Source organism: Lycium barbarum, chromosome 6 (genome assembly GCF_019175385.1).
Source record: "Lycium barbarum isolate Lr01 chromosome 6, ASM1917538v2, whole genome shotgun sequence".
NCBI lineage: Eukaryota > Viridiplantae > Streptophyta > Magnoliopsida > Solanales > Solanaceae > Lycium > Lycium barbarum.
Window position 1 is genome coordinate 27,709,192 of NC_083342.1, and position 20,045 is coordinate 27,729,236.

The 20,045-nt window shown below is 40.4% G+C and overlaps 1 protein-coding gene and 1 pseudogene across 1 annotated transcript; one reads left to right on the plus strand and one right to left on the minus strand.

Annotated features, from left to right (window-relative positions):
- The first annotated feature begins 225 nt into the window (after positions 1-225).
- On the plus strand, positions 226-745 carry LOC132643968 (putative disease resistance protein RGA3; annotated as a pseudogene).
- Positions 746-19,241: 18,496 nt separating this feature from the next.
- Positions 19,242-19,742, minus strand: LOC132643970 (uncharacterized). The gene has a single exon (XM_060360500.1). The coding sequence runs from the start codon at positions 19,740-19,742 to the stop codon at positions 19,242-19,244; it is 501 nt and encodes a 166-aa protein (XP_060216483.1).
- Between the last annotated feature and the right edge of the window lie 303 nt (positions 19,743-20,045).

Sequence of the window (20,045 nt, forward strand, 5' to 3'; positions counted from 1 at the left end):
GCTGTGTTCAACTATAGGGACATTCAAAGAAGGATTTCCTCTGAGCTCATACAGCCCAGGCATATTTTATTGTTTTCTTGCTTTATATTTACTTGATTTCATTGTTAATTGCTATTATTTTGTACTCATTCATAACAAATCAATTCACGTATCCTTTAAATCACTAAAAAATTTAATTGTACCTCTTTTGGGGGTAAACAAATTCCTATTATTCGAATGGCTTGAATTGGAAAGACAACGCTTGCAAATGCTGTTTACAATGATCATAAGGTGAGAAAACGTTTTGAGTTGAAAGCTTAGATTTGTGTATCTGAAACATATGATTCTTTCAGAATAACAAAAGGGTTACTAAAAAAATTGGCTCATTTGACTTAATGATTGATAACAATCTTAAGAAGCTACAAGTCAAATTGAAGGAAAACTTAAAGAGACAAAAGTTTCTTATTGTTTTGGATGACATCTGGAATGACAACTATAGTGAGTGGGATGAGTTGAGAAATCTCTTTGTAAAAGGAGCCATAGGAAGTAAGGTCACTGTGACAACACGTAAGGAGAGTGTTGCATTGATGATGGGTAGTTAGGAAATTAGCATGGACACTTTGTCTGGTGAAGCATCTTGGGATTTATTCAAAGGACACGCATTGGAAAATAGGGATCCCAAGGAGCATCCAGAACTTGAAGAGGTAGGAAAAAGATTTGCAAACAAGTGCAAAGGATTGCCCTTAGCTTTAAAGACACTTGCTAGCTTGTAATGCTCCAAATCAGAGGTTGAAGAATGGAGATGCACTTTGAGAAGTGAAACATGGGAGCTACCGAACAATGGAATATTACCAGTATTGATGTTGAGCTACAATGGTCTTCCCCCACATCTGAAGCTATGCTTTTCATATTGTGCAATATTTCCCAAAGATTATCCATTTTGAAAAGAACAAGTCGTTGATTTGTGGATTGCTAATGGCCTAGTACATGGGGGGTTGCTGCTGAAACAATTGAAGGTTCAGGTAACTGGACTTGAGATCAAGATCATTGTTTAAAAGAGTCCCAAAGTCTTCTAAAAGGAATCTGGGGGAATTCCTAATGCATGACCTTGTTAATGATTTGGCCCAAATTGCGTCTTCAAAACTTTGCATTAGGTTGGAAGAGAACCAAAGATCTCATATGTTGAAACGAAGTCGACACATGTTCTTTAATGGAGGAACATGTAGATAGAATTAGTTGGGTCATAAATAGATGAGGCTTTTTAGGAAATAAAAAAGTTTGGGGTAGCTTTTAAAAGTTTTGAAAAGGCCAAAACATAGATCTTGGCCCAAAAACAGGTTTGAGCCAAAATTTGGGATTTGAAGATTTGTTTTCAAAATCTGTCAAAATTTTATGGCCACACAAAGATTTCAAAACAAAACTTCAAAATATGCTGCCAAAATCTATGGCTAAACGAGAGCTAGATACAGAAAAAGGCAATCTTTTTTGGACAAACCAAAAAGGAAAGTAAAACATTTACATTGAGATAGAGGGAGATTTATTTTAGAGCACACATAGAAGCCATTGGAGAAATTTTGTTGCTTCCATTGTTCGATCAAGCAAGTAGTTCCTATGCGTGGAGTTTCGCAGAAAAGCCTCTGTTTTCTTTTTTCTGAAAGATTTTATAAAAGTTCACATATTTCTGTTCTACTCTTCCTAACAAACAAATGCATCAGACCTTTAAATTTTCAAGAGACGCTAGGCAATAACCCAGATGTGTAGTGAAAAGTACTGGACCATTTCGTACTGGAGGGGATCGGGATCTTTCAATTTTAGCTGATATCAGCATATAAGTTGTTTAAAATATGATGCAGCCTTACTAAACACGTTTATTGCAATTTAATGTCTAGATAATTTGGCAGTTCATCTTTTATTCTGGAATAATTGAGCTTTGAATTTCTGAATCCACTGCATTAGATAGGTAATGCTAGAGGATCACGTCATTTTCTGAAATGTTGGAGTATAGTTTAGTGGATATTAAACTTGTCTTCTTCCAAGATGTTCATTTCATCTGTTTGTGGTTGTTTTTTTCTTTAATTTCTATTATTATAATTATAATAATTTTGGTCTCAGCCTCATTTGGCAGATGTATGTGCTGAGATATATACTATTAACCATGTATTTGGATATAGTATTTACTATATAACAATTATTTATTCAATTTTTAATAAAAAATTAAATATATCATGTACTAGTATGTGTGTCATTTACTTATATAATAGATGATTTAGTGTATAGAGTTTAGCTTATACACGGAAGATTACATCATCGGTTCTTATAAGTATAAAGTTTATGTTCGCAATCTAAGATGGAAATTGGACAAAGCTATCAGAATGATTGTAGCACAAGATTAAATATAATTACCTATAGAGTAGCGGCATCACCATGGAAGAACTTGACGACAAATCTTACCCTTTTTTAAAAAAAAATTAGGTTTGATCCGAACTTTGAACACGGCAAAAGGAAAAATTATCTACTTTTTCTTAATCAGAAGATTAAACCTACTTCCGCTGTCACATCAAGTTCATCTCACCTTTATCAAATATTATTTTTTAAATCATGTTCTTCATACGAAAACAAATTCAGGAAAACACAATAATCATACATAATCACACATATGTATATTCTAAGTCATCTATTTAGATGCAAGTAGGCTCTTGATGCCAATTGATGGAATACAAGCCTAAACAACGGAAGGGATCAGCCCCTCGCTATGCTGCCGGTGGTGGTATAGCTGAAGAAGTGGCACCCGCTGAAGAAACAGGTGCAGCTGTAGTCGGTGGTGCAATATCAATGGCAGCAATAGTAGTAACAGACACCATAGCAGTAGCAGTGGCATACATGGACATCGGAATAGTGTCAGTAGCCATCGGGGTAGTAGTGGAAGGTACCTCAGTGGTGGCATCCCCAGTTGCCTCAACACTCGACTCAGGCTAAGTCTCGTCATCATCAGCAGGAAGCTATAGATCTTCAGCTGCATCATTCTTGCTCTTTCTCTAGTCACCAACATGGGTGGCCTTAACACAGCGATCCCGGTCGGGAATGCTCGTCACAAGAGCTCTCCGACATAGCTCCGTAATAAGGCATGGGAATATTAGGGAGGTGGAAGGCTGCGGTGGTTTATGTCTAATCTCCTCACTAATCAGACGCAACAAATTCATGGGATATCGGGATATCATTATTGCGACTGTCACAGCCTGGGCACTAGTGAAGGTGTTGTCATTCTGCGTCGGTAGCACCCTGTATCTGACCAAATTTCACCAAAACTTGGCTTTAAATATGAGAGAACTCTTGACAATATTTTGATTCGGACTTGTCACCCAAGCTAGAGTACCCTGCACTATTATAATGGTCACCCACTGTAGCACATACCTGTCATCCGTCCTCTCTTTTATGTCCATGAATTCAACCTCATTGGTCGGCTCCGCATAGTCATCACCAAAATAGACCCTGTTTATGGACTTACTGGAAATGTCGACCTTGACATTGCGGAACGTAATACTCTCAAGTAGTGGTACTTTGTGCATGAACATACTTGGTCGTTTCATCAGAAGTAGCACAGCCTCATCACTGGCATAGAACTCCCACACAAGCACCGAAATAGTCGCCAGGAGGGTTGCTAAATGTTGCGAGTCGGTACAACTCGAGTGCCTCAGTAGTGTGAGGGTAGGCGGATAGGCCCTCAAAATTCAGTCGCTGCTCTTCCCAGATATTTCTTCGCGGCTTGCCCCCTCTCTTTGTCTGAGCTATCCCTGCCTCATACATTTTCTTGGCTTCGTTGAACCCAAACTTCAAAGCCTCCTCATCCAGTCGTCTAGTCCTTATTGCCAATTTTTGGCCCTCTTCGTCACCACCTGGAGCAGAAGGACTAATTGGAGTAGTACAAGGCTCAGTGTGTTACGTCAGCCTTGTCTCGACCTCGGTCCCTTCCAGCTAGTTTAGGCCCACTACCTCTCCTTTCGACGTGTTTTGCAGGCATATCTGTAAGAGCGACATTGTTAGTACCGGGCCATAAAGAAACAATACACACTATAAAAAAATGGGTAATTTATGGAGGTTGAAAGTTACAACTCGCGGAGAATTTAGCCTCTTTTAGCAACTAGCGGAGGCTAAAACCTCCACAAATTGCAACTTTCAACCTCCGCAAATTACCCATTTCCTTGTAATGACAAAAGAAAGACAAAATATTTTTGTATATTTTTTAGGTGGTCGTAAAAGAGATATGTGGGTCGTACACAATAATACGGTCTGTGTAAGCTGGTCATGATGTGTCCATCTCAGACATATGGTCACAGATACGGGTTGTATAATTAAATACAGTCCGTATTTCAGCCTGTATGTCTGAGATAGAAACATCTCAAGTTTCTTTTTTTAGAAATACGTTCAGAGATACGGGTCGCATATTTTATACAGTCCTTATTTAAGCAGGTATATCCAAGGCAAAAACTCATCTTGTTATCCAACCATATTACAACCCAAGTTACAGTCTATATAATTTTACACGATCTGTATCTTAGTTTGTTTTTCCTTAGCAGCCCCAAATTTTTTCTATGTACAACTTCGCTTCGATTTAAACTCAAACACCTCACACACACAATTTTCATGGTTTCAATTCATATGAGGGTTGCTCAGACTTCACCCAATAATTACAACTTTAGGATCATTGGCATTTTGATTAAACAATTGGTGGGCATAGCAATTTCGGAATCAAAATTGGAATTCGTCAATCGAGATGCCCTCCAACCCAGTGGGGTTTCGATATTCTAAACCCCAAGAGTTTAAAACCACATCAATTTTCTCATTCCCCACTTAGAAAATTATTAACCATGAATTTTACATTCTTAAACCCTAGGTTCAATCAACACCCATCACCCCATCAATGAAATTATACCAATATGTACAGATTAATGATATTAGAGCGTCAACATACTTGTTGTGATGATGAACATGTGAAGAACACTTGATGAGAAATGAGTGAAAAACCAAGAAAAAAAATTGAAACAGAGCAGAGGGTTTTTTAGGGGTAGAATTTAGATGATGGTGAGTGATTTGGTGATGTAATTTAGGATATTTGTGGAGATTTTGTGGAGGAATTATGGTGGATGATCGTGGGTGTATAGGGAGAGTGTGGGAGTTAAGGTTTTGTGAAGTGGGAAGGTGAAAGGCACAATGGGGGTTTTGTTTAAAACTATGTGCTCGTTTTTTTCTTCAAAATAATGATACATGCCGTATTTTTTAATATGGTCCGTAGTTCTATCACCTTTTACGCATGAACCACTGGTTTGCATCATGCATAAATACGGACAGTATAACCGACCGTATTTTTAGATATGGCCCATATTGTTGGTCGTATTTAGGCATGTTACAAAACAATGTTCCCTACTTTTTTTTCTTACCTTTTATGCCTGCAGATACGGTCCATATATCATAATACAATCCGTACTGCTCGACCGTAATTAAACACATCACCAAATAGTGAGTGATGTAACACCTCGTAAAATCCGTACTAAATTGTATTCATGACTCAGGAGGTTAGAAACCCAAGAAGGAGAGTGTTGGAATCAAAAATTATGTTTCAGTTCAGAGAACCCAGTGTTACGCTCCAATGGACGGTCCGTAACGTGTCTTACGGCCCGTCATTCATACCGTAATGGGTAGGCTTGAAAAATCACTGTCTCGTAACTTTTGGACGGTTTATCGTGACTGACTGTAACATGAGTTACGACTCGTAACGTGGCAGCGTAACCCGACCCCAAAATTCAGAATCTCACTGGAAATTTTATGCATGTTACGATCTAGTGTTACGGATCGTAACCTGTGTTACGGACCATACCCCGATCCGTAACGATGCCGCGACTGGGACTATTAAAAGACGGGAATTCAGTTTTTATTTCACAATTCCCATTCCTCTCAAGCCCTAACACGAAAAATCTCTCCTCTCAACTTCTCCAATCATCAAGGTAAGCCCCTTAAGACTATCGTAAGTGAATTCCATCAATTTCCCATGAATCCTAAGTAGAAATTTCATGTTCTTAACATAGGGCTTTTCAAGAAAACCCACCTAAAGGAATTCAAGGCCAAGTATTTGGATTCTTCTTCCAAGAACATATTTTTAATACAAGTTTGGAGCATTACCAGGTATGTAGAGTTTCTATCTACGTGTGGGAACATCATTGTTTTTCCCCATGCCTCTTCTTCCATTAAAGTATGAAGCCTTAAGAAAACTAGGGTTTTGACCATGATCATGATAACCCTAGGCCCATGTCCCATGATTATAATATGTATGAAATTGCTAGTAATTCTTCATTGTGTTCTTGATATTTCATTTCGATTATTGAGAATCTGTCTGTAATCCATGAAAACCCATATCTTGTATCCCATGGGTTCTTGCATGCATGTTTTTTAAATAAAAATGCTTATTTCATGAATATCCTACATGTCTACAAGTTTTCATGCAATTGTATTATATAATTACCTTCATGCCATGATTCAAAATACACCCATGCTAAATTCAAGTTATTTTATGAAATCATGTTTACAAGCTATTTTGTGAAATCATGATTACAAGTCATTTACAAGTTAATTCACGAAAATCATGGACTTCTTAGCCAACTATATCATGTTCATGTTTTTGGGAGTTGTACAAGTTACCGAGAGGGCTCAATTAGCCTGAGACTATGTAGCCACCATAGGACAAGGATCGCTCCGCCCAGTTAGGACGATTCCTTAATTTTCCACTGAATCGATCCATCAGGCACGTTACACCTTATACCTTAGCAAGGTGTAGGGGCTCTGCTGGTCCGGTGAGGTACCAGACTCCACGTACCCACGTGGTGATACCATGTTGTCGGTTTATGAAATGCTATCCCTACTTATCATGTTTTACTCATGTGAATATATATATATATATATATATATATATATATATATATATGTATATATATGTATGTATGTATGTATTCATGCTCATGTTCATGTCTAGGTTTTCAGTTTCAGTTCTTATCATGTTATTCCATGTCCCACGTAATTTCTTTCAGTTGATTTACATACCAGTACATTTAATGTGTTGACGTCCCCTTTTAATGCCCGGGGGCCTGCATTTCACGATGCATGTATTGATTTATAGGACGACGCATCTGCTTAGTAGGACTCCGCACGTATCAGCTTATTGGTGAGCTCCATCTCATTCGGGGTTTAGACATTGTCTCTCTTTATTTAGTTATGCATTTAAAGGTATGCTGGGGGTCTTGTCCCAGTAAGTATGTTTCATGTTCAGACGTATATTAGAGGTTTCATACACTAGACAAGTCAGTTGTGTCACGTCATACTTTTAGAGTCGGTTAGCCGGTTTGGCTCTTTTATGATATTATCCACATTCATGATTTAAACAAGTATTTCTATATTATATTATGACTTACTATGTTTTACAAAAGCTCATCATGCATTTACGTTACATTTCCGCTCATGTATGCCTCATGATGATTCAGCAAGCCATGTGGTTCATTCGGTCACATGCAGTCAGGCACCGAATGTGGTGTTACGCCCAAGCCATGGTTCGGGGCGTGACAAGTGACTATTTTTGTGCAACAGTTTTACGATCCAATAATACGGTCCGTGTAAATAAATGCTGCCCGTTTTTCTACCTCTCTGACTTAAATTTTCCTGCATTATCATCCTACACCAAAGCAAACGTCAAACCACACAAAGCTACTAAAAATACAAAAAAAAATAAAAAATACAAGAATTAAAAACCTTGGGTTGCCTCCCAAGAAGTGCTTAATTTAACATCGCAACACGACGGTGTTACTATTTTACTCCGGGTCAGGAGTGTACCCATGCTTCAGCCTGTGTCTGTCAATGATCCTATCTCCATCAATGCACCAATGGTAGTGTTTCACCCTCTGGCTGTTCACTCTAAATGTTCGAGACTCATCCATGGTTTTCAATTACATTGAGCCATTGGTTGAAACACTCACTAATTCAAAAGGTCCGGACCATGTGGATTTCAACTTGCCTGGAAAGAGCTTTAGCCTCGAGTTGTACAACAGGACATAATCACCCTTCTGAAAGTCCCGCTTGAGGATCTTGACATCATGATAGTATTTCATCTTCTCCTTGTACAAGGCCTCACTTTCACAGGCATGGTATCAGAATTCATCCATTTCATTCATCTGAAACAACCTCAGCATAGTTGCTTCTTCCCAGTCCATGTTTAATTTCTTCAGTGCCCACAAGGCCTTGTGTTCAAGTTCCACTAGCAAATAGCACGCCTTGCCAAAATCAGCCTATAAGGAGAAGTCCCAATAGTCATTTTAAATGTTGTTCTATACGCCCAAAGAGCATCATCAAGTTTCCGAGCCCAGTCTGTTCTGTTTACATTGACCGTCTTGGCCAAAATACTTTATATCTCCCAATTAGAGACTTCCAACTGGACACTAGTTTGAGGGTGATATGGAGTGGCCACCCGATGATCAACACCATATTTTGCAAGTAGTACAACAAATGTCTTGTTACAGAAGTGCATCCCGCCATCACTAATAAGAGTCGTGGGGTGCAAAATCAGGTGAAGATGTTCTTTTTGAGAAAGTTAATGACACTCTTCCCCTCATTATTGAGTAAAGCCACTCCTTCTACCTACATTGAGACATAATCAACAGCCACCAGAATGTATTTCATTCCACCAGAACTCACAAAAGGCCCCATGAAGTCGATACCCAAACATCAAAGAGTTCAACTTCCATCACATAATTTATAGACATCTGATGTGTCACGACCCAACCCCGTAGGCCGTGACTAGTGTCTGAGATGGACACTCGTACGTATTTACTACTTGCGTTTAGCATATTAAGGACTTTCATACATACAGGACGATATGTCATTTAAATCGTTACTTATAATATCGCACACAGACCGGTTAGGCGATCGTAATGTAGGGAAATGCCGGACGTGAACCATATTAACATACCTGAACAAATCCGACCCATGACCCACATATATGTCCACAAGCCTCTAAGACCAACAACAGAATCACATGGCGGGACAGGGCCCCACCGTCCCCTAATTAGACATATATATATACATACACACATATTCACAACAGAAGGATCTGTACCAAAAGTATAGGCTCCGGAACAAGGGAGCACTTCAAGACAGCAGAATGGATGTCCTAGACTGACGGGTCACCGCAACGAGCGTTTGTACCTGCGGGCATGAAACGCAGCCCCCGAAGGAAAGGGGGTCAGTACGGAATATGTACTGAGTATGTAAGGCATGAAATACAGCAAACAGAACCACAACGGAACAAACGTACAGAAAGTAAGTACACTATTCAGAATACCAAAATGCTTACTTTTAAAACACAAATCATGCATGTCAACATCATATATCATATATGCATATAACAGTTCTCGGCCCTCTAGTAAGGGTCGCGGTGAACAGAATCATCGTATGCCATCCTGGCCGCCACCCCCATATCATCATATCATCATATACATATATACATATAACAGATCCCGACCCTCTAATGAGGGACGCGGTGAACAATGCAGTGGAAGGCGCACGATAACAGATCCTGGCCCGGGACTCAAAGAAAGATACATTGAGGCATGCACGAGCAGAGAAGTGAGAAACTATATGCACATAAATCAATTTTTAAGACTCGATAGATAGGTACGCTAGCCGACACTTGAAGAGTCACAAACACGTTTCAGGTCAATCCGAGTTAGTATAAGAAAGTTATGGACCTTTTAGTACAGAAACCTCTACGAACGTTTTAAAGCAATCTGAGACCGCCTACGAAAGTTAAGGACATTAATACTTACAGAACTCTTTCAGGAACAGAAACCCTTTATGCGTATTCGTTAATTAATCATACAATAAACTCGACTATACTAAGCATGCTCATGACAAGAAGTGAATAAGAATCGTAAACAAGCTCGGAATCAAAGAATAGAGTTACCCCAAGGTGCATATCATACCTTACTTGGCTCTAGGACATGCCAAAAGAAAGAAAGGGTAAGCCTTACATACTTTGCCCGCTTCCTACGCTAATCCAACTTAAGTCTCGGCTTTCGCAAGATCTACAAAAACGTTAGGAGATACCAAACATTAGCTATGGATACTTAAGAGTTCGATTCTAAGCTAACACTTCATCTACAGAAATTTCGGCAGCATCTCCCCTGTATATACAACCAACCCCGAGAATCTAACTCGGCCAAATCATCAACAACAATACCAACAACCATATTTCCAGCTTTCACAATCAATTTAAAATACATTCTAACTTTAGTAACTCTCTTTTTACATACTTCGACGGTGTTTCATTCATGCTCAATTCATAATTGCTCACTTATTCAAGTATTAATCCAAAACCATTCAAACAATATTCAAGAACACTTCAAACAATCCGCACAACGCTTCAACGGCCCAACCAACCCACACTACCCGAAACCTTCCAAATGCAACAAGAGCAATAACAACACATTCCCTTCTTTCAAATTCATGAACTACACCAACAATTCACATGCTAACAACATTATTTTTCATAAATACAAGAAATGGTATTAATGTCGCATTAGCTTCTAAAACAACTCTCCAGCCATTACAACTTCAACTAGAATTATCAAACTTTCATTTTCATCATAGAATCCAGAACAACAACAACCAAAATACTAAGTAAAAATTGGTTCCTCATTCCTACACAACACAACACACACACGGCCAAGCACCACACCTACACGGCTCAACCCCAACACACAAAATTTCATGAATTTCATTCATTTCTACATAATACAACATTCGCAAACCATTCATAACATATAAAAAGAGGATTAAACCTTACCTTTTTCCACTTATCTTCTTACTTGGCTAAGGTTGCTCCTTGCAAGAATGAATGGTTTACTTGCCCCAACAACTACTCCACGTTAAAGAGGACCTTCCAATTGGTTGGATTGCTAGAAGAAAATAATTTTTTGATCAAGATTTTTGGACCTCAATTTTTGGTCACCTTGGCCGAATATGGCCCCTTTGTTTTCTCCGAGTTTCTCTAAACTTCTAAAGGATGAAGATGATGAATATGATTTATTAGTCATCTTTTACTTACTTATATAATTCATCCACGTGTCCCATGCCCCACACATGGCTTGGATCAATTAAAATTAGCCAAGCCATGGGTGGGAACCCACCTATGCCACACGGCCACACATGGCCCTTCTCTTGAACCTTCTTGAATTGTTTGTGAAATTCCCGTTTTGCCCCTAGCCTTCCACAATTTTACCATGAACCACCTTTTGAATTTCTCTTTTTACCCTTAGCCTTTCTCAATATTTCCATACTAATAAACAACTTATGTATTAAAATAAATCCGGAAAATAGTCTTTCCCTTAACTTACCACGACTATCTTGAAACATCTGAATGTACAAAATACGGGATATAACATTCGTCCTCGAATGTTCAACTGTCCTTATGGGGGTGTTATAATACTTCATGATGGTCTCTCTTATAGTTGTCCTTTCCTTCATGTCCATTCCTTATCTTTCACCCTATTTTCTTTATAATCGAACTCCTCGGTCTTCACATGAATCCTCATTCCATGTCATGGGTTTTCTAATCAACTGCGCCAACTCATTATCCTTGTCCTTCCCTTGGCGAGTAATCGGTTTCCTATCGCCAACTTGTTAAGGTATCCTTCGTACTCCCGTATGTTCTTCCTATTTTCATCATTAACCTTTCTTGGGTCTATTCCTCTTCTTGTCCCATACTACCACACTCTAATTCTTTTACAGACCTGTCCTTCGAATTTCTAGTCAAATAGTTTCATGCTTTGCCCGTCGTCTCTCTCTTAGAGGCTTTACATATCCATACTCCCTTTCCTTTGATATTTCTGACACTTCGGAGCTCCTTAGCCTCCACGTACTTACTTTCTTTTTGTTCCCGAATATCATTGTATTAGGACTTTCCAGCCTTAACTAGTAGTGGAACCAGTATCAGTTTACCTTGTAACATCTATACCATATTTTCGTTTTGTCTCTTGAACTCCGTTGAATTAATGTCTTTCATACATCGCAACACCGGTTGTTGGGATTCACCTACCGATCGGTACAGTCATAAATGGGATATCATATACATACATATATATTCACCACCCTCTCGCTTACAGAATATTTTCAAACGCTATTCAGACTCGCCCTAATTCCAGAACTGTGTTACACTTTCTTCCTCTTCACCAGTCTAGTCCACCTCGGCCTACGCGACCTCTTTAAGGTTTCTAACCACTCCGCATACTCTAATTTCCTTTAGGTTACCTTAACTTCCTATTTGTCTCTTATATCTACATTTATGGAACTTTTAGTACACTTCCCAGAGGGTCACCCATCCTAAAATTTCTCTCACCCTAACACGCTTAACCTCGAAACTCTGATGAATTCCACTGTGTTAGTGCTGTTATAATTGCATCCACTTCCCCGCACGACCTTTATCACGTAATCTAGGGCAAGTCGGTATCTTAACAACTTCCAAAATGCTCTCGTAACGTGTCACCCTCTGATCTAGAGAGGGTCTTTTACTTTTATGACTATGCAATTACCGTGTTAGCCTTTTGATTCCTCAATATTCACCTTTCATCTGTATTTATGGCTACCTCAAACGGTTCTATCGATTCGGGTTTTATCCCAACTATACTAGCAACCAGGGGGAAAATATATGATAAAATAGAACCTGGATCTATCAAAGCATATACATCTCGGAAGTAGATTAACAATATACCTGTAACCACATTTGGTAACGCCTCCTGGTCCTGTCGGTCGGCCAAGGCATATATGCGGTTGGAAGGACCGCTAGAACCGGGAGATTCACCACGACCTCTACTGCGGCCTGCCGGTATCGGCATACCCTGCTCTATAGGACGCATAGCCACAGAAGGGGAAAATGAACCAACAACTGACCCAGTGGGCTGGGCTGAACCACCGGGACTACCCTTAAACGGGCACTCCCTCAAAATATGGTCCCGACGGCCACAAAAAAAATAGGCACCCGTAGCACGATAACACTCCCCTGGGTGAGGCTTCCCATAGTGAGAACACTGAGGCATAGGTGGCCTTGTCTGAATGGAACCTCTGCCCACCTGCAAACCCGAAGCCCTGGAGCTTTGACCAGCTCCTGAATATCCTGTATTATCAAGTCCCTCACCAGTAGACTGTGGGGGTGCACTCCGTGCTGGCTGAGAAGGATGTCTAGTATACTGTTGAGGATGCCCGCCTCGAAACTCCCCGAAATAGCCAGCTGATCTATCCCTCTTGGGCTGGCCCCTGTCACGATCTCTATCGGGCTGGCGCCCTCTGCGTCGATCCTCCATTCCCTGCGCATACGCCTATACCCGAGCGATGTCCATCCCTGGCTGGGAAGCCACTGCCATGCAGTTATCAATCAAATAATCATCCAACCCCATCACATATCGATGCACCCGATCAGTCATATTAGCTACGATAGTGGGCGCATATCTAGCCAAAGAGTCGAACTCTAGGTTGTACTCCCGGATGCTTCTGCCCCTCTGTCTCAACTGTAGAAATCTATTAACCCTAGCTCGCCGCACCTCAGGAGGAAGAAAGTGGCCGAGAAAGGCCTCTGTGAATTCAGCCCACACCGCAGGGGGAGCACCCTCGCCCCTAGACAACTCCCAGGACTCATACCAATTAACAGCCACATCACGCAACCGGTATGAAGCCATCTCGACAGACTCAATCTCAGAGGCCTTGATTAGCCTCAGCGAGCGCTGCATCTGTTGAATAAACTCCTGGGGATCCTCCTCGGGCTTTGACCCATAGAACTCCAGAGGATTACAAGTCAGGAAGTCACGAACCCTTAAGTTGTCATGTTTGTCCACATAATGACCTCCTGGCCCAGACCTGCGAGCCTACCCCGCTACTAATCTAGTCAGCAACTGTACTGCATCTCTCATAGCTCTGTCCTCCGCCCCTGGCCGAGGAGATGGAGGCTCAGGTGCGGGGACCTCAGGGACTGGCGGTGGAGCCGCCCCCTGACCTAGAGCTGTCGCTGCCCTACGTTCCTCTGGAAGTGGCGCTATCGCAGAACTCGCAGACTGGAGCACAACCTCGGGCATGATCTGGGCGTGGGCTCTGGTAACTCTCCTAGTCTGGCTAGTGTCATCTGCTACTGATATGCCCTTCTGGGCAGCTATGGCTTTCTTCGGAGGCATAGCTGTAAACATAGCAATTCGTTAGGGAGGGACCATCCTGATAATACAGCTCTATCGCACGATATAAGATCGAAGGAAAGGTAACATCCTAAATGCCCTGTAGCTTCCTGTTTATAGATGTGGTGCACCACACACCGATAAACAAGACTCTACTAGACATGGCCTGTAGACATTCCGAGGATGAACTGCTCTGATACCACTTTTGTCATGACCCAACCCCGTAGGCCGTGACTAGTGTCTGAGATGGACACTCGTACGTATTTACTGACTTAAAGTCTACTTGCGTTTATCATATTAAGGACTTTCATACATACAGGACGATATGTCATTTAAATCGTTAATTATAATATCGCACACAGACCGGTTAGGCGATCGTAGTGTAGGGAAATGCCGGACGTGAACCATATTAACATAACTGAACAAATACGACTCATGACCCACATATATGTCCACAGGCCTCTAAGACCAACAACAGAATCACATGGCGGGATAGGGCCCCACCATACCCTAATTAGACATATATATACATACACACATATTCACAACAGAAGGATCTGTACCAAAAGTATAGGCTCCGGAACAAGGGAGCACTTCAAGATAGCAGAATGGATGTCCTAGACTGACGGGTCACCGCAACGAGCGTCTGTACCTGCGGGCATGAAACGCAGCCCCCGAAGGAAAAGGGGTCAGTACGGAATATGTACTGAGTATGTAAGGCATGAAATACAGCAAACAGAACCACAACGGAACAAAAGTACAGAAAGTAAGTACACTATTCAGAATACCAAAATGCTTACTTTTAAAACACAAATCATGCATGTCAACATTATATATCATATATGCATATAACAGATCCCGGCCCTCTAGTGAGGGACGCGGTGAACAGAATCATCGTATGCCATCCTGGCCGCCACCCCCATATCATCATATCATCATATACATATATACATATAACAGATCTCGGCCCTCTAATGAGGGACGCGGTGAACAATGCAGTGGAAGGCGCACGATAACAGATCCTGGCCCGGGACTCAAAGAAAGATACATTGAGGCATGCACGAGCAGAGTAGTGAGAAACTATATGCACATAAATCAATTTTTAAGACTCGATAGATAGGTACGCTAGCCGACACTTGAAGAGTCACAAACACGTTTCAGGTCAATCCGAGTTAGTATAAGAAAGTTATGGACCTTTTAGTACAGAAACCTCTACGAACGTTTTAAAGCAATCCGAGACCGCCTACGAAAGTTAAGGACATTAATACTTACTAAACTATTTCAGGAACAGAAACCCTTTATGCGTATTCGTTAATTAATCATACAATAAACTCGACTATACTAAGCATGCTCATGACAAGAAGTGAATAAGAATCGTAAACAAGCTCGTAATCAAAGAATAGAGTTACCCCAAGGTGCATATCATACCTTACTTGGCTCTAGGACATGCCAAAAGAAAGAAAGGGTAAGCCTTACATACCTTGCCCGCTTCCTACGCTAATCCAACTTAAGTCTCGGCTTTTGCAAGATCTACAAAAACGTTAGGAGATACCAAACATTGGCTATGGATACTTAAGAGTTCAATTCTAAACTAACACTTCATCTACAGAAATTTCGGCAGCATCTCCCCTGTAAATACAACCAACCCCGAGAATCTAACTCGGCCAAATCATCAACAACAATACCAACAACCATATTTCCAGCTTTCACAATCAATTTAAAATACATTCTAACTTTAGTAACTCTCTTTTTACATACTTCGACGGCGTTTCATTCATGCTCAATTCATAATTGCTCACTTATTCAAGTATTAATCCAAAACCATTCAAACAATATTCAAGAACACTTCAAACAATCCGCACAACGCTTCAACGGCCCAACCAACCCACACTACCCGAAACCTTCCAAATGCAACAAGAGCAATAACAACACATTCCCTTCTTTCAAATTCATGAACTACACCAACAATTCACATGCTAACAACATTATTTTTCATAAATACAAGTGGTATTAATGTCGCATTAGCTTCTAAAACAACTCTCCAACCATTACAACTTCAACTAGAATTATCAAACTTTCATTTTCATCATAGAATCCATAACAACAACAACCAAAATACTAAGTAAAAATTGGTTCCTCATTCCTACACAACACAACACACACACGGCCAAGCACCACACCTACACGGCTCAACCCCATCACACAAAATTTCATGAATTTCATTCATTTCTACATAATACAACATTCACAAACCATTCATAACATATAAAAAGAGGATTAAACCTTACCTTTTTCCACTTATCTTCTTACTTGGCTAAGGTTGCTCCTTGCAAGAATGAATGGTTTACTTGCCCCAACAACTACTCCACGTTAAAGAGGACCTTCCAATTGGTTGGATTGCTAGAAGAAAATAATTTTTTGATCAAGATTTTTGGACCTCAATTTTTGGTCACCTTGGCCGAATATGGCCCCTTTGTTTTCTCCGAGTTTCTCTAAACTTCTAAAGGATGAAGATGATGAATATGATTTATTAGTCATCTTTTACTTACTTATATAATTCATCCATGTGTCCCATGCCCCACACATGGCTTGGATCAATTAAAATTATCCAAGCCATGGGTGGGAACCCGCCTATGCCACACGGCCACACATGGCCCTTCTCTTGAACCTTCTTGAATTGTTTGTGAAATTCCCGTTTTGCCCCTAGCCTTCCACAATATTACCATGAACCACCTTGTGAATTTCCCTTTTTACCCTTAGCCTTTCTCAATATTTCCATACTAATAAACAGCTTATGTATTAAAATAAATCCGGAAAATAGTCTTGCCCTTAACTTATCACGACTATCTTGAAACATCCGAATGTACAAAATACGGGATATAACATGATGCCTCTTAGAAATTTCCCTTTGACGTTGACATTAATCACAGGATTTCACAATTATGTTCGAAACATGATAAAGCGTTGTCCAGTAATACTCACACTCGAACACTTTAGCTGCAGTCCGATTTCCACTATGATGACCCCCGACAGGGGAGTCATGGCAGGCCCTCAGAATATCTATCCCTTCTGACTCAGGAACACAACGCTGAATAATATTATCGGTGCATGTATGGAACAAGTATGGATCATCCCAATAGTATAACAAGAGTCCCTCAAGAACTTCTTCTTCTGATATGTCTTGATTTCATCTGGAATAAGACCCGTCACTAAAAAGTTAGCGATGTATGCATACCATGGTGCCGCCTAATACGACACTGCTAGAACTCTTTCATCTAAGAATGCATCGTCTATATCAAGCTCCTCTGACGGTTTCCCAGCTTCTTCAAGCCATGAGAGATGATCTGTAACCTGATTTTCAGACCCTTTGTGATCTTTCAGCTCGAAGTCAAATTCTTGCAGCAAGATGACCCATCTAATCAATCATGTTTTTGCATCTTTCTTTCACATCAGATACCTCCATGATGCATGATCAGTGTATACAACCACCTTGCATCCCAATAGATTGGCCCTGAATTTCTCGAACACAAAGACTATAGCAAGAAGCTCTTTCTCAGTAACAGTGTAACTCATCTGTGCCGCATGGAGCGTTTTGCTGGCATAGTAAATCGGGTGCATGATCTTAATATGTCTTTTACCAAGAACAACACCAACAGCAAAACCGCTCACATCACACATCAGCTTCAATGGTATTGACCAATCTGGTGAAACAATAATAGGAGCAGAAGTAAGACGCTCCTTAAATTCATCAAACGCCTTGCGACATTTCTCATCAAAATCAAACTTAGTTTCTTTTTCAAGAAGCTTGCACATGGGGTTAGAAATCTTGGAAAACTCCTTAATAAAGCGCCGATAGAAATCGGCATGCCCCAAAAAGCTTCGGACTCCTTTCACAGAGATGGGTGGAGGAAGCTTGGAAATGACATCTATTTAGCTTTATCAACCTCAATCCCTTTCTCAGAGATTTTGTGACCGAGGACGATCCCTTCTTTACCATAAAATGGCATTTATCCCAATTAAGCACAATATTCTCATATATCTTCAGCACTCTACCCAAATGGTCAAGACATTCATCAAACGAATCACCCACAACTGAGAAATCATCCATGAAGACCTTCAATAAGTCCTCAGCCATATCTGAGAAAATGGACATTATACACCGTTGAAACATAGCCGGTGCATCACAAAGAACAAACGACATCCTGCTGAAATCAAACGTCCCATAAGGACAAGTGAAAGTAGTCTTCTCCTGGTCTTCAAGAGCAATATTAATTTGGTTATAGCCAGAATACCCATCTAGGAAGCAATAGTATGACCTTCCTACCAGCCGATCAAGTATCTGATCAATAAAAGGCATGGGGAAATGGTCCTTGCAAGTTGCAGAATTCAGCTTTCGATAATCCATACAGACAAGCCACCCGGTAACAGTTTTAGTTGAAATCAACTCGTTCTTAGCATTAGGTACCACTGTGATACCTCCATTCTTTGGAATACATGGAATCGGGCTCACCCATTTACTATTTGCAATAGGATAATAACTCCAGTATCTCAACCACTTGATAATCTCTTTCTTGACCACCTCTTACATGGGTGGATTCAATCTCCTCTGATGTTCAACACTCGGTATGCTATCCTCCTCGAGCTGAATTTTATGCTCACAAATACAAGAAGGAATACCCCGAATGTCAGCAAAGGTCCACCGAATCCCACATCTATACTCTCTTAGAATCTCCAACAACCTTTTCGCCTACTCATCATTCAACAATGCAGACACAATCACTGGCAAAGTATTATCCGGACCCAGAAATTCATTCCTTAGATGTAAAGGAAGCTGCTTAAGATCAAGCTTAGGAGGCTCTACAATAGAAGGCTTTGCTAGAGGAGTCTTTCTGTTCTCAAGATCAAGATCCAGCTTCTTTGGTCGGTAAGAGTAGGAACCCAACCCCAAAAGAGAATTAACTGTCTCCACATAACCTTCCATATCATCAGCATCGAAGTTTACAAATATGGCTACTAGAGCCTCACCCAAACATTCTTTTTCATTTTAAATTCAACAGTCTCATCTATCACATCAATGGCATCAATAACCGAAATGCTTTCGTAAGCACTCGATAGCTTCATTCCCTTGCTAGCCTGAAAAGTCACCTCTTCATCATTGACACGAAACTTGATCTCGTTCTTCTCTGAGTCCATAAGAGCCCTTCCTGTGGCATAAAAAGGTCTCTCCAAAATAATAGAAATATCTAGATCAATAGCATAATCAAGAATTATGAAATCTACCGGCAGAAGGAATTCGCCAACCCGAACAAGCATATCATCAACAACCCCAACTAGCTTCTTAATAGATCTATCAGCCGTCTGTAGTCGCATTGTGGTAGGTCTAGGCATTCCCAACCCCGATTTCTTATAGATAGAAAGTGGTATGAGGTTAATTCTAGCCCCATTATTACATAATGCACAAGCAAAACCATGGTGACCAACAGAACATGGAGTAGTAAAGACCCCTGGTTCCATTTTCTTCTAAACACTGGTTGTAGAAATGATAGAACTAACACAATGAGTCAGATTCACTATGTCATGCTTGATCTGTCTCTTTTTTGTCAATAAATCCTTCAAATATTTTGCGAAACCAGGCATCTCTTGGAAGGCATCAAGAAAAGGAATGTTCATTGATAGCTGCTTCAACTGATCATAGAACTTTTGACACTCACATCTTCAGTCTTTTTCACTAAGCTCTGTGGAAAGGGAGGTGTAGATTTAAATGGTTGGGTCAAAGGGGGAAGATCACTTTTAATTGTTGTTTTTCTAGTGTCACTA